This window comes from Lolium perenne, chromosome 7 (genome assembly GCF_019359855.2).
Source record: "Lolium perenne isolate Kyuss_39 chromosome 7, Kyuss_2.0, whole genome shotgun sequence".
In the NCBI taxonomy this organism is placed as follows: domain Eukaryota; kingdom Viridiplantae; phylum Streptophyta; class Magnoliopsida; order Poales; family Poaceae; genus Lolium; species Lolium perenne.
In genome coordinates, this window is record NC_067250.2 from 84,427,466 (window position 1) to 84,443,741 (window position 16,276).

The 16,276-nt window shown below is 44.5% G+C and overlaps 2 protein-coding genes across 2 annotated transcripts; both read right to left on the minus strand.

Annotated features, from left to right (window-relative positions):
* Positions 1 to 1,838: 1,838 nt before the first annotated feature.
* LOC127316809 (uncharacterized) lies at positions 1,839 to 5,816 on the minus strand. The gene is made up of 2 exons (XM_051347272.2): positions 5,472 to 5,816; positions 1,839 to 2,460 (listed from the first exon to the last, which is right to left on the minus strand). The coding sequence occupies exons 1-2, from the start codon at positions 5,649 to 5,651 to the stop codon at positions 2,287 to 2,289; spliced, it is 354 nt and encodes a 117-aa protein (XP_051203232.1). The 5' UTR covers positions 5,652 to 5,816; the 3' UTR covers positions 1,839 to 2,286.
* A 297-nt stretch (positions 5,817 to 6,113) lies between these two features.
* Positions 6,114 to 10,743, minus strand: LOC127316808 (pentatricopeptide repeat-containing protein At2g03880, mitochondrial). The gene is made up of 2 exons (XM_071823488.1): positions 8,196 to 10,743; positions 6,114 to 6,434 (listed from the first exon to the last, which is right to left on the minus strand). The coding sequence occupies exon 1, from the start codon at positions 10,723 to 10,725 to the stop codon at positions 8,806 to 8,808; it is 1,920 nt and encodes a 639-aa protein (XP_071679589.1). The 5' UTR covers positions 10,726 to 10,743; the 3' UTR covers positions 6,114 to 6,434; positions 8,196 to 8,805.
* Between the last annotated feature and the right edge of the window lie 5,533 nt (positions 10,744 to 16,276).

Here is a 16,276-nt window from a genome sequence, read left to right on the forward strand (position 1 = left end):
AACGCCGCCGGCGCCCCAGCCTCCAGACGTTTCCACGTGAACCCTAATACTTTGTGAAAGGAATGTCCAGCGACAATTCCCCCCACCTCAACCCGCTGATGCCGAGATTCGCTGCGGTTACGATGTTTGGCGGCCTGTAAAGCACGATCGACAATTGACAGTGGGCCCCGACGAGTCCCCTGCACATTGTCAACGGCCCACAGCTTTTTCTGACTCGAACATGCCGGTTTTGAAATGTGCAGATTTTTCGGATCGGATCGTTTCTTGTCGAGCGCCGGCAGCCAACGCCGCCGGTGAACGACACTCCAACCGTGTATGCTTTCATCTCGGAATACAGTAGGCTCGAGAACCGGCCTAGGTTTTAACTTTGATGTTGATTTGCCCCTCGGCCGAGAAGAAGGAGAAATCATACCTTCGTCCAACTCTATCGCCGTCCTCGCCGCTAGCCTTTGAGCCTGTTGCCGCTGCAATCGTTTGAAAGCACGATTCACCAGCGCCGCCGGACTCTCAGCAAGATCTCTCTCACTCGCCGAAGATGGAGTGAAGCATCCATAACGCATGGAAGCCCACTCCCGTATCGGCGACACTTCTTCCTCTTGACCGTCATCTTCCTCCTGACCGTCGTCCTCATCGTCCGACGTCTGGAGCACCCAGAAGCGGCCCCCCAGCTGACTCTCCGGCGACTCTCTCTCCTCTCTTACGGTTGTGACGAGCTCCGGCGAGGGGATCTGGTGATCGCCACGGCAATCGCCAGTCGCCTCACCTGTCGCCTGTCTAACGGTCATATTCCTCCGCCGACCACGAGACTCATATGTCAAACCAAAATTTTAGCTGATCCATACGGAGGTTTCAGTCACTTCTTTGGAGGGAAAACTTTCATGGCTTTATTGAAATCAAATTAAAATTATGGTTACAGAGTTTAGGAGAGTTTAAAGTAAGAAACTAGGGTGCTCGTCGACCTAATTACAAGATAAACGAGTACAAAAGCAATCCCTAGCAATTTCATGTACAACTTTATTCATATCTCTCTCGAAATGTTTGAACTCCACCTTCCCAATATTTCCTGCTTGTGTCACTATATAGGCGTAAATAGCAGTGGCTTCATTCCAAATCCTGCCCTCTCTCCCGAGCAATGCCGTATAACTTCAATTGAATCAGGTTCAGCTAGAGTGACGATAAATCCCATAGAATTAGCAAAGGATAAACCGTTGAGCATATAGCTAGCGCTTCTGCCATAGTTGCGGAAGGAGCACGCGGAATGAACATGCATCAGTCACTTGGTCATACTGCGTCCATTCTAAAAAAAATATGACAACCAATAAAGTGGCAGACGACTCCGTCGAACACAAATAGGTTATTTCCCTTGAAATAACCATAAACAGGTTATTGGGGTTAGTCAAACGAAAAATGTATTAGTACTTCATAAAATATTCACTTTTTTACTGGCATATTCATATAAAAAATTAACAGCCACATTTGCATTTTTTAAGACTCTTGACTACTACTGCACTCTGTATTCACAATATTATTGCTTGGTGTAGTAACTACAATCTTGGGAGGATTTTTAAGGGGAGGTGAACGGTTGAGGTCGGCACATCAGACACTTGCATCAACTTCTGCAGGAGGACGGGCTTTAGCTTTTCAGGTAACAGTCGTTATCAGGAGCAGCACCTACCTACCAGTATGCCTCCAGTGGCCACTATGAGGAAGGCTAGGTCCCAGTTCGAGCCTCGGATTATCACTAACCATGCTGTCATGCTGATCCCGTGAAAACTATACGCGAACCCTTTAAAAAACAAAGACGAGACAGATGCCAATCAGGGTTTCTTACAAAATAATAATAATTGTATGAGCAAACTGAATCTTGAAGAAGAAAAGGGGTTTGTACTCTGTTTCATATTCAATTAATGGAATCACAAAAATAAGAGGAACATCCCAAGTTGGTTTCCGAAGTGAACCGACGATGGCAATCCTAACATGGCTCCTGTCTTGTGATGATTAATTGGAAGCCATTCATGTTACTGCAGGCCTGGGACACTCGATCGGCAGGCCGGCATCATCTCATGTGGCGCTCAATCACCCAATTATTATTCAGGAACAGGAGGGAGTGGCAGCAGTGACTACTTTGACTAGTGCCTAACAAACAGATCAAAAGAGATTCCTCTACTTGGTAAGGGACACCGGGGATTTCTTGTGCTGCTCCAGTTTGGAAGAGGTGTAAGGCTTAAAACTGCTAATTGTGCACTACCGACGAATAGCTGCCTCGTTAGCGCCCTAGCTCATACTTCACTTCTTCGCCTTGGAGAAGCGGAGGCACCTATACTTTTCGCCGCTCACGGTGATCTCGAGTGCACCATCTTGGTTGTCCTGATTTGAAGCAGTTCCCATCAGGACGCTCTTTTCTTTCTCCAGGTTCTCCCTTTCCACTTTCAGCCTTGCCTCCTGTCGCGCAATTTCAGCCTGCAAAAAGGCCAAGTACAGCATCATGTGTTAGATGTCGCAAAAGCATGATGAGCTACAAAACAATAATGTCGTTAAAAGCCAATAGGCAATGTTCGAAACTAGAAGGTCCTTGAACTCATCTGTGACATCCTCCACATAATTTGATACAGAGAATGTTCAGATAACACCATACTTAGTTTTGGCTCTAACTGGGGACTACCATATTGATTTGATACTTTGTTCGTCTGAAGATTTCTCACTAGGTTTCAGCTTTCATCGGCTCTGGTTATGATTCAGTTTTTTGCTTCTCTGAATATAACCCTCTGTTGTCTGTTGTGCCCATAAAGCAACTGGGAGCTTAATATGATTATACAAGCTGACAAATTTGACTGAACAAACCATACTAATAATAGGAGAAACAGCAACAAGACAAGTAAGATCTTGATATCATATTCTTCTTAGTAAGCAACTTAGGAAGATTTTTTGTTTGAAAACAGGCATATAGCCCTGCTTTTCATTAAGCTGAAAAAAAGGGACAGAGTTCGATTACAACCTGGGGTTACCAGCTAAAACGATGAAAGCACTAAGACAACAAAAGGAAAAGCGACTAGACTGCACGGCAGCAAACCCCCTCTAACACCATATCGACAACCCAGCTACAAAACAAGAAAGAGGTAACACCAAGATGTGCATCTTATTTTGGCACTTACCAGTTACCTGGCCCGAAAAGAACAGTAAAAACAAAATCATCAGGAATACGAACATGATAACACAATTATGTCATGAGATTGTCTAACCAAGGTTTTTAGCTAAATGATTAACTAGGTTAGATTACAAAGAAAGCCTGGCAACTGGTAGGTTGTATGAGTCTATGAAATTATGTGCCCAAAACGGGATCAATGTAGCCTAGCAGGGTACACACGACCATCCCCACTTTCTCACCTCCTCCACCAAACCTATCAATGTCACGTCTACCAGTCCTACACTCCCAGCACATATAGGAGGTGTTCCTACGTTACAATGTCATTTTCTTGTGTTGTGTCATCTCAGAATATAGGATACCCAGTATTGCCAAAACAAGGACTATATCTAGTTAATTTTTCTTCTGGCTATAAATTCATTTCTTTCCTCAGAAAAATCTCACCAAGACTCAACTACCACACATTAACCAATCGGGTGCATAATTCTAGACCATGTAGCATATTTAAATGCAGAATCACAAGAATTTGACAACTGGTAATATTGTTAGACGGTAGTACAAAGAAACATGGTATTACATAGTAGAAAAAAAACACAAGTCCACAACCTGTGCTTAAGAACTCAAGTGTATTAGCCTGATATGCTCTACTCTAGTCAATGTAGAGCAGTTGACAATCAATGCTACTCGGAATTGTTCTTTGTTGAGAAGCCTACTTGTGAGACATTTCCTTACAACTTAACTTCTCCTGTCAGTCACCTGAATGTTTTTACTACATTCTCTACAGAACAGCCAGAGGCCAACTTTGTTCCTCGTGCCTAAATAAGACCTTACAGTACAATGTACTTCCCCAACGCCACAAGAAAGTGTTTCCGTCTCATGGCGGAGAACAGCATCACAAGATGCTGAATGACAGTGACATCAACTGATAAAGAAACACACATTTCCAGCAATAATAGTTAAAACCAACCATCAGATAGCAAATACAATAATGGAGAAACTCAAACCCAAATTTCCCATGTTCCTGATCATGTAAAAGAGAATGGAAGATGCTGACCAGTGTGACAGGGTAGGATGGAGTGGAGGCTGTGAATTGAGCAAGCTATGAATGGGTATCCATGTTTAGCAAGCAAATTAGGAAGATGCACAACTTAAGTTGGCACTCACCAGTTACCAGGCTACCAGAAAAAAAGAACAGTCAAACAAAAGCATGAGGAATGAAAAAGGAGAGCGAATTACTGTCTGGCCAAGATTTTTAGTTAAATGATTCGCTCGTTCAGGCTCACAAAGAAACCCTGCCAACTTTTAGGGTGTATGGCTATGAGATTATGTTCCCGAAATGGAATCGGTGTAGCCTTACAGATATTCATGCCAATTTTCTCATTTCCCTCCACCTAACCTGTCCTGTCACCTCCTCTAATCCCACACTCCCAGTACACAACGGAGATGTTTCCTCAGAATATAGGATATGGAGTATTGCCAAAACCAGGACCATACCTACTGCATTTATCTTCAGGCTATATATATCATCTATTTCCTTAGAGGAGTCTTGCATAGATTCAACTAGACAGCTACCGCACATCAATTGAGCAGTGTATAATTGTAGACTCTTTAGCTTCAGCTTCAAAAGAAAATCTAATACATGAAACCATGTTTACAAGCGAAATGATAAGGACTTGACACCTGGTAATTGTTAGACAATACGAAGCAACAAGGTCCACATAGTACACACAGCTGAAAAGAAAAAACCACAACATGTCATTTTCAATAATTCAAGGATACTAGCCTGACATGTTCTATTCTAGTCCCTTAAAACCACTTGAGGATCAATGATTTTCAGACATTTTTCTTTTGTTGAGACACCGGCTTGTCAGGCATTTCTACATTCTTAACTTCACCTGTCAGTCACCTTCATACGGTTGACTATATTCTCTACAGAAATCAAGAAATGTAAGCGGTCAACTTTATTCCCCTGATGCTCTAGCTAATACTACGGTGTAAAGGAAGAAATAATCTCCCACAGTACAATGTCCTTGTTCAGCATCACAAGAAACATTTTTTCCATTTCCTTTTTTGGGGGTGAACAGCGCCACAAGAAACCGTTAATGTTGACATCAGCTTATCAAGAAACATTCACATGACCAGCAAGAATTTGTGAGAATACATACAGTCAGATCATGACTACACTTCATAAGAAACGCAAACCCAGCTGTGACAGCATCCCGTATTTACCCCATCGTTGATCACGGTGTTAAGATAATGCAAAATGCTAACCATGGTGACAGGCTGACAGGGGAAGATGGAACGTGGATTGGATTTGGGGATTCCTCACCTCGCGGCGGGAGAGCTCGGCCTTCCACGCGGCCTCCCGTTCGGCGACCTCGCGCTCGCGCTCCTCGATGTAGCTCTGCATCTCGCGCTCCTTCATGACGCGGTCCTGGATGTCCGCGTCCAGCGCCTCCTTGAGCTCCTTCACGAACCTGTCAACCACCGCCTTTATCCGCACCGACATCTTGCTGCGCCTCACGACCCTAAACACCACTACTCCTCGCGCCTCTTACTTCAGCAGCGGTCGCCGGCGGCCTCCATGGACCATTTGATTCTAGGGCATGTGAGAAAAGGACGCCGGAATTCTCCAGGGCGCGTTTCTTTCTTGGTTTCGGCTTTGCGTGGATGAGGCGAAGAGCAGGGAAAGGGGGGACGGCCCAGTGGGCCTGTTTATGGCCCAATTTGCTCGCTTGCCTTTCTCTTTCTCTTTATCCTTTTCTTTTTCTTTCCTTTTTTCCTCCTTTGTTCTTGTTCTTTTGACTACTACAGTACCGCTCTTACTCTTCATTCAGAAGATACTGGTTTACATGGGGTTAAGCATCTGACTAGCAAGGAAAATACCGCCCCTAGTTGTGTGACCAAGCCATTGGTCGCCATATGAGCCTTGCCACTCTACCACTAGTCGCCACAGGAGCAAACTCCATCCTGGAAATGGTGGAACCGAACAGGGTCCCTGATGATGATCACCTTGCCTTCACTCTTGAATATGAGTATTACAAGTGCAAAATCAGTTGATCATGCCACACAATTTTTTCTTCATACAACACGATCTTTTCAATAACAAAAAATACTTAATTGACCTAGAGCATCTCCATAAATTAATATTTATGAAATTATAAATCATCTCCACAACGAAAATCTGATGAAGGAGGTGTAGACATGTTGTGGCGCGAGACAGACGAGAGCGAAGGCGATTGCCAAATCTGGCTACCACATCACGGTAATACTCCCAGCTTGTCTAGTGCACCTGTAGCCAATAGCATGAACTAAGTGTATCTCTACCACATCATACAAATTATTCTCTGTTGCATCAGAGCAACATAGAGTACTGACTTCCATAAAGGGTGACAACTCCTATAATGTCAACATGCGAAACATCATTACTACTGCTACCATACAATTGAAGTTTTAGGCATTTGATCAAGGAAACCAATTGATTCAGCTAGTCTGCTGATTCCCATCACAATAATTAGACAGGGAAAAATGGCAATAAAATAATTGTTAACAAGACTAGCTGTAAAAATAAGACATGTTAAAAAGCCTAGCCATCAAAATTAGGTCCCAAAGCTTAAGGCTTTTTTTTAAGTCAAACAAAGTAAAGTTCGACCGAATCTATCAACAAATATAAATTTTATAGATATCATATGAAAATATATTTAATTATATATTTAATGATATTGATTTTGTATTTTGCATGTTAATTATTTTAGGTAAAAACTTAGTCAAACTTGACATAGTTTGACTTTCTAAAAATAATATAAGCCTTAAGCTTTGGGATGGAGGTAGTATGTCAAAATGAAAAACATCTATTATATGCAAATCTCAAGTAGCACGATTAATATTCATTGTTACTACAGCTAGCAATACAACAGATAGTAATAGATTGCAGCTAGCAATACAACAGACAGTCAGCAGTAGTTTCAGATGGTAAACTCATGTATGCACTTACTTCCCAAAGCATACTATTAACCCATTATCCAGACATCCATACTCTCATGTATGCACTTACTTCTCGAAGCATACTATTAACCCATTATCCAGACATCCATACTTCCCAAAAGATGGTAAACATATAGTCAGCAGCAGTCGATCTGCTTGTTCACAGGCTTTTTTAAGACAGTAGTGAAACTAGGATTGAGAGATGAATAGGGTAATTTACCAACATCCACTATCCATATGACGGTTCTGAAGATAACAGATGAAGTGCAGCTATATCCTCCCTAAGAAATTTTATTTGCCTAGTATTTTGATCAATGTACACAGCCAGACTAATTCACACTTAGGCTTGCTGGTTGCTCTATTAAAACAGAGAGATCAACACTCCAACTTTTGAACGACCTGTTAAACCTGCTATGAAAAACACAAGGAAAACTTCCTGAACCTGCTCTAAGAAACACAAAGAAAACTGCTAGTAGCTCTTGTTTGTACCTTAGACTTAACCATGTATAACCTGATAAACATCTATACCACCAAATCAAGAACTGGAGGGGGACAAAAGCATGGCCGTGTTCAGTCTCTATAATTATGAAGCTTCATGCAACTGATTGTCATACTACAGCAGTAGGTAGCAAAATTATAAAATTTTCATAGCTCATACCAACCTTGCATTTCCAGGCCAAACAGAGAATGAATTTGACGACTTTCACTAGTAGTAACTATACTAAATAGACTAGCAGTTTTGGAGTACAAATGCCAAATCAGAGCAAAAGAGATACAAGAGAAAATTAGAAGAGAGGGGGCAAGCAATTCATAACTAAAAACTAAACTATGAGCTATATTTAGCCAAGACAAATTTAGTCTTAAGTGTTTAACAGTCACGTGCATTTCTCAAGGAAATTTGTAGTAATTCTGTGTACTGACCAGTAAAAACATGACAGATACTACTTAAAACTTCAGTTCGTTGAGAGTTTTCACAACACATTGAAGCAAGAAAAATTACATCAAGCAAGAGACAGAAAATATAGGAAGAGGTCAAGAAGATGGTGAGAAGTTGCTGCTAATGGCTCACCTTGGTGAGAAGGGCAGTGAGGGTAATGCTGTGAGCGCCTTCTTGCCAGTGCCGTAGACGACGTGGTGAGCTTGCCTTCTTGCCAATGCTGCAGACGACGTGGTGAGCTTACCGCCTTGCCGAAGGAGGGGGCAGTGGCGGAGACAGCGGTGGTGCAAGAAACCCTAGATTAAAGCAGGGTGTCAGGGACCGAGAGACCGAGGCTGGCGGCTCTGGGCAGTGCTGCAGGGGGGCGTGGCGGTAGTTACGGTAGCGGTTCAAGGCGGCAGCGCTGGAGGAAGGGGTGGCTAGAGAGGCGGCGAGCCGGCGGCCATGGGGAAAACTGGACTACATGAAGGAGGGGATTCGGCGGTCAGCACTCGCGTTGAACCCGCGGGTACCAGCCCGCTGTAAATTTTGCGGTTTGAGTCCAAACCGCACCGCTCCAGACCGCTCAGCTGTTCAGCCCACAACAATCAGGTCCGCTTTGCTGTAGCAGTAGCACCCATTTCAGCCCAATCGAACTGAGACCGAAGCAAAATCCGCCCCAAAATGCCCATTCACAACCGCACCATTCCCACCTTGAAACTTGCGTGATCAAGCCATTGGTCACAACATGAGCCTTGCCAATCTACCAGTAGTCGCCACAGGAGCAAACTCCATCCTGGAAATGGTGGAACCGAACAGGGTCCCTGATGATGATCACCTTGTCTTCACTCTTGGAGACGAGCTTCACGAATGAGTGACAGTCACCACAGATCCTAAGGTTCTTCATGATCCTTACAGGCTTCCCTTCCATTGAGTTCATTGTTCCAAATGCAACGGCAAGTTTCTCGCTGTGATATTTCAGCAGATCTTCCTTCTGCTCACTCTCAAGATCCTGCATCACAAACTCTGTCTGCGGGACGTAACCGAGGTCTGTGGCCCGCCTGATCAGCCGGTTCAGTTCCTGAACTATACCAGCGGAGCATGGGTGTGAAAATTCACCAGCAATAAACACATGGACCTGTTTCCCCAGCTCGATCCAGCTTCGCCCGGGCTCTTTCTTGGCCCCATGGTTTCGCATCGCCTTCCACGACTTCTCGGCATGTGACCATTGTCGCAAATCAGCGTATGTATTTGACAACAATATGCGCGCACCCTGGTCTTCGGGCTCAAGTTTAAGGATCTCTCTCGCTGCATATGCTGCAAGGTTGGCGTTTTTGTGCATCCTGCACGCCCCAAGAAGGGTCCTCCATATGACCAAGTCCGGCTCGAAGTTCATCTCGCTGATAAACTTCACCGCTTCGTCAAGCTTCCCTGCCCGGCCAAGGAGATCAACCATACAGTTGAAGTGTTCCCTCTCAGGCTGAATGTCAAAGAGCTTCTCCATCGACCTAAAGTAGTGCCAACCATCTTCCACCAAACCGGCATGGCTGCACGCAAACAGAACTCCAACCATGGTTATGCGGTTCGGCGCAGGCCCTTCGGACCGCATGAGGTCGAAAACTTTCAGCGCCTCGGTGCTTCTCCCGTTCTGCGCCAAACCGGAGACCATGGTACTCCATGAGATCACATCCCTAGCAGGCATTCTTCTGAACAAGGCGTCCGCATCTTGCAGGCTCCCGCACTTGCAGTACATGTCGAGAAGCGCATTGTGCAGGATCAAGTCCCTGTCGTACTTGAGCACGTGGGCGTGGACCTGCATTCCGACCTCGAGCATGACCATCCCGGTGCAGGCCCGGAGGACGCTGGTGAGGGTGCCCTGGTTGGCCGAGAAACCGGACCCCTTCATCCTCGTGAACAGCTCTACCGCCCCGACGCCGTCCCCGCTCTGCGCGAACCCCGCAATGATCGAGTTCCACACGACCAAATCGCGGGTCGCCATCTCGTCAAAGACGCTGCGGCCGCTGTGTAAATCCCTGAGCTTCATGTAGGCGTCGATGAGGGAGCTCCGCACGAACACGTCCGAGTCCAGCCCGACCTTGAGAATGCTCGCGTGCACGGCGGCGAGCACCCCGGGCGTGCCGCAGGCGCCAAGGACGCTCGAGTAGGTGTAGCTGTTGGGAGCCACTCCGTCCCTCTGCATGTCCACGAGAAACCTCAGCGCACCCTGCTTCCTCCCGCCGGCACTGGCCAGAGCTGAAATGACAGTTGTCCACGAGACGACGTTCCTCTCGGGCATTGTGCCGAACAGCTCGAGCGCGTCGTCGAGCAGGCCGAACTTGGCGTACATGGAGACGAGGGAGTTGGAGACGAAGAGGCTGGCGTGGGGCTCTCCTCCTGATCCATTGATGGCGGCGCTGGAGACGTGCTGGTGGATGAGGCGGCCGTCGCTGGCCGTGCCATGGCGGACGCAGAGCTTGATGAGGCGGCAGAGGGAGATGGGGTCCGCGCGGACGCCGGCCGCGGCGAGGTCCGGGAGCAGCGCGATCGCGGCGGGGAGGGGGCCATCGTCGCAGAGGCGGGAGAAGGTGGGGAGGAGAGGGTGAGGGCTGGAGTGGAGGCAGCGGCGACCTCGACGGCGACAAGGCCCGGCGAGACAGGACAGCCGTTTGAGCAGTGATCTCATTGGTCTCAAAATGTGTTCTTTCCGCCGGAGAAAACTGGGTGGTGGGAGCATATACTCCCTTTATTTTATAATGCATTTTAGATAAATTTAAAATAAAAAATTCGCACATACATGTGCTACTTGATTACAAAGTCGTTTCATGAAAAATCAATTTATCGTATAATGTGTGTAAAAATGATAAAATTCGGTGCTAAAAATTCGGTATCATGGTAGAAAAAGTAGGTCGTATGTCTACTTGCTCATCTCTTAGAATCAGGATATACTACAGGCCGCTGATGAAAATGGCAAAGATTGGTTCTCTATAATGCTTTAAAATGATTTTAGGAGACTTGGTGGCAATATAAATCACAGGGTGTTACGGATATTTGACAACTCAACACATCAAACAAGTAATTTTTAAATGCCAAAAAGAACGGTAAGAACTAGCTTCTCTGAGGTTCTGCCCGCCACAAATTATTCTCACAATTTTTCAAAAGCTAGCTTCTCCGAAACTATAAGCCCCAAAAAAGGGCGTACAACACCTACCGACACGCGGTGGTGCTTGTCGGACATGCTATCCATGATCAACTAGTTAGGCCATCTTCAATGGGGCGCCGCAAATAAATGTGGACCCACATGCAGTCGAAAAATGTGTCTGCATCCAGGCCCAGCGGTCCGATGCAGAGTGATCGGGATATCCACGGAGACGCAAACACGGCACAAAATGCTTATGTGTCTGACTATTCCGCGGTTTTCGCTTTCGCGTCTGCGTCGCAGCCTTTAACATCAATGACGTCACCTTGTCTTCTGCACGCGCATCAGGCCTGGCAGGCTGCGGTACCTGTCGCCGAACCTCCGCGACGATCCTGCCTTCGCCGTGGACTCGATCTATGGCACACCTGGCGCGAGATCAAGGAGGAAGGCAGGTTTCCTCGGCAACCGAGAATACCGTTTCGACCAACATCCAGCGCCTGCGCGCCCGCATCCTCGCCAAACATGGTAGCCGTCGGCTCCTCCTTCGCCTCCTCGGGACAACGATGATGACGTGTTGGCCTACCACCACGAGGAGGCCAAGGACAACTCAGACGACTTCGTCGCCTGCGTCTTCCACTACTGGCAGGCAGCCATGGCGGAGGGCCGAAAGTTCAACCTGCCGGTGACGATGACAAATGAGGAGATCGATAGGCTCGGCGTCCTCGTGTCGGAGGTGGACCGACCGATGCAGCTGCCGCTGCCCAAGTACGCCACCGACATCATGATGATATGCCTCATGGAGGAAGAGGCCCTAGAACGGGCGTTCAGAACTCGGCTACGCACCCGCGCCGCCTCCGCCTCCGTCGTTCAACCCGTGGGAAGCTCCACCTTCACCTCCACCACCGGCGGCACCGGCATATGTCACCGGAATTTGTCGTGCTTGATGACGACAAGGAGGGGGAGTAGAGCTAGGGTAGCAGGCGGTACATGCGCCCTTTAGCATTAGTTTTTTATTTTCATTTATCCACTATATAAATTATGTTTTATGTTGAAAGAATACAAACCCTAAAAAATGTGCGTAATGCCGCTGGAGGCACCCCGACACAAACGCACGCACGGTCGAATTCGACCATTTTGGCCGACGCAAATGGACGCGCGCGGCCACTTTGAGCGTCCAATTTGCGTCCCCCTATTGGAGAAGCCGAATACCGCCAAACCAGAGTAGGTACCAACCGTGTGTGTGCGTCAGCAAGTAGGGGCGCGTTTGGTTGCCTAGGCTGTATTCTTGCACCACTTCGCAAGGGAGAAGAATCCCCCTGTGCGTTTCAGACGGGCCACGAGCCAGCTTTGGCCCGTTGTTTGGTTGCCTGGGCCGACCATTTTTGCACCGGGTAGGGAAGCGAGGCTCCATTGTTTGGTTGTCTGCTTCCATCCCAACTTGCACACACGAAAACACGAATCAGCTGTTTGGTTGCACAAATCACACATCATTTTCAAGAACAAGATCCTCATGATCATGACAATGAGGAAGACGATGATGTAAATTTGGCCTGACTCTGACGTATCTCCGGTGGTGCTCCTTGTAGAGCATGCAGTTCCTCCAGCGGTAGATGTGCTAAAGGCACTGGCTGATCGATGACCTGATCTGCCATGAACTCATCTTCCAGGAAGCTGACATACTCTTGTTGTGCCTACTCCAATGTTTCATATCCTATGTAGTTGTTGTTGGAGTAGCCACTGACTTGATCTTGACAGATCCTTCATGAGCTGTAGATTCCTCGAACCCGTCCGCGGAGCACCACATACCATTCGCACGGCATAAGAAGAACAGGTAATCGATCACAACCATGAAATTTTTTATAACAGAGCAATAGAACTACACAAGTGTTGACAGAAAATGATAAACTAACAGGGGCATGCATAATCATTCCAAAAGTGGATCACAAGTTCATCCTATACTACTATGGTATCATCCTACCACCACAACAAAAGTGGGTGCCATCCTAACACCGCAAGTTCACCATCACCTGAGGGGTTAGTATATACCAAAAGGGAGCCGTCAAATGTCTTTCAACCCTAGCTACTACCAAAATGTACATCATCAGCATCATCATCAAGGTCATCACCTCCGTGCATGCATCCCCTAAACCACCCCCTCAAGGGCACCACCACAACTTGCAGTGGTACTTGGCAAGTGATGAGCGCAGATTGCACACCGTTGGGGAACCCCAAGAGGAAGTTATGATGAGCATAGTAGCAAGTTTTCTCTCTGTAAGAAACCAAGGTTTAATCGACCACTAGGAGAAAGGCGTGATTTCTGAAGGTGTTGCTAGCTGACTTGTGGCAGGGTGCACTACCAGCGTCAGCAACAACGTGGAACATATATGCACACAACACAACCAAAATAATTTGCCCCAACTTACAGTGAGGTTGTCAATCTCACTGGTTTTGCTGAACACAAAGGATTAAACGTATAGTGTGAAAAGATGATGTTTGTTTGCAGTGAAATTAAAGAGAACAGTTGTAATATCCCAGGTTTAGGGGCAATAAAATGAGAGAACACCAAAGTGTGCATTGCATTCATGCATAGAAAATCCGGGGAATTTTCGCGCTTTCAAATAAAACTTACCACAATAACTGAAGTTTCACTTGACTTGCTGGAACTGAAGTAGATCATCAAGTCAAGCGCTATAAACTTCTCTGTGATCTTTGCTAAAACCTTATTATGGGTAGAGATGCTTTGATCTATGGATTAGATCAAATGGGATTAGATTTACAACAACGGACAGGGTGTTTCTACACCCGGGTGCATATGCACCCTTTATTTGAAATGCATATTAAACATATTTTAAAATGTTAGAAAAATACAAATAAAAATTCCCCGTGTATACCTTGACATATTACATGCTTACAAAGTTGTTTCAGCAAAAACCGATATGTTTCGTGCCTTGTGCAAAAAAAGACAAATCTTTGGTGCTAAAATAGTCTATTTTTTGAGGCATTATTTGTCTTTTTTACACAGGGTAGAAAAATTGTTGGTTTTATGTGAAACTTTACGTGCACACATAGAACATGTCCCTCTATATGCTAAATTTTTTTACTAAATTTTTTATGTTTTAAAAATATGTTTTATACATACCGGGTGCATATGCACCCGAGATCAGATTTGGTTTTCCGTACAACAACACATTCTTTAAGAATCAAACTCTAACTTATTAACACTTGAAAGTAGCAACTACCTTTGTGTGTAATTTAATCCACTTATAAATAAGTTAAACCACAGGGTTTAAAATGCATAAAAGCCACACATTCTCATTTAAATCATAACTTATTAAGTATATGGAATATCATAAAACTAAATCCATTTACATTACGAATTATAGTTCAAACTATTTGAATAAAACTAACTATGAGTATTTTGAAACTCATATGATCATGCCTTGGTGAAATCAAACACCAACTATCCAAATTTGAGGAATAACCTTCAACCTTGATCTTTTGATCAATATTATAATATAAATCCAATCCAATATGATATAGTGACTCATCCAAAATAATAAAACCATCCACAAGATATTTAGTAGCAAATGCCACTTGGCTATTCAGAAATAAATCATAGGAGAGGATAATGATCTATGCCACATGGGATGAAAATATCTACATGACTTACTTTCCAAGCTTTGCCACCTCATGCTCAAAGGATTGCTATGGATAAGGGCATGACAACCAAGCACCTTAGTCATCTAACCAACACAAGAGTCACCACCTATGTGTCATGATGCTAGAGCTTGCCCAAGCCTATAAATAGAGCCACACCCTTCATCCATTTGCTCATCAAGTACCATGATACATGGGAACAAACACATAGAGCCACTCCATGTGAATTAGCTAGGGTCAAGATGAAGAAGCTAGGAGGTGGAGGCATACCACAAGATGCAGGTTTATCAGATTTCCTGAAGAACAAGCTACAGAATATTGCAAGGTAGAATCCCTAGGCAAACCATATATTTAGAGGATCATATCATCATATCTTGAGTAGGACCTTAGGCTATTACAAGACATTTAGAAGTGAGAGAGATTATAGATGCTAACCATAGCCATGTCTATCCTAAAGAATTTTAGAGTAGTATTACATCTTACTTGTTTAAACCAACCTTTAATCTTGTAGATAAGAGCCATGTTCCATTAGTGAAACATAACCAAAGCTTATGCTCATATTCTAATCCTAGTTATGTATCACATTGGTGATCACTACTTAAACCCTAAACTACATTTGAATTCCAACCCATGGATTAACTTGGATTATAATTAGAACCCTGCCATACCTCATGCCTATTTATACTTCAATTTAGTGAAGCTTATGCAAAACCCTAAACCTTTCAAGTAAAATTCACACCACATAGAATATTATGTCCTAACTTGTGTATCATGGATCACAAGTATAAACCAATCCATATACACTTATAAACTAAATGCCATTTGGTGAGTAGAGTGAAACAAACATTCAATTCTATTCGGCTTTCCAAGTACTTGCTTTGGGAACCAAATGAAATAGTATTTTATAAAATAGAATCACCACAAGAGCAATTGAATTAACTATGAGAATTGTAGGATTCATCCTAAATAATTTAAGTCAAAGCTTGATTGATGATTATAGAGGTTATATCACCACTCTTCTTAAACTCTTCTTAACCGCCGGTGAGGTCAAGGGTCCTGGTCAACTTTGACAGGTCCTCGCTTGCGTGGAAGCCGACGTGGAAACAAGCCCCACCAGTCAGTGTCTAGGGCTAGATCTGTCCCGGTACATTTAGTATTTGTTGTTTAATTTAAAAATCAGTAAATTGCTGAAACTTTGTAAAACCATATAAAATCCATTTCAACTCAGAAAATTATGAATAAGATATCAAAATGCTCACAAAAATAAACTCTATTCAAATAAAATATAAAACAAAAATGTGTGACAAAATAAAAATCCATTTATTTTTAACCTTATTAATTATGCCATTTCATTTATTTACAATACAATTTCAAGTCAATAATTAGTGAAGTTTCAAAATTAAATTTTAACTATTCAGTAACTAAGTAAAATGTTAAGATT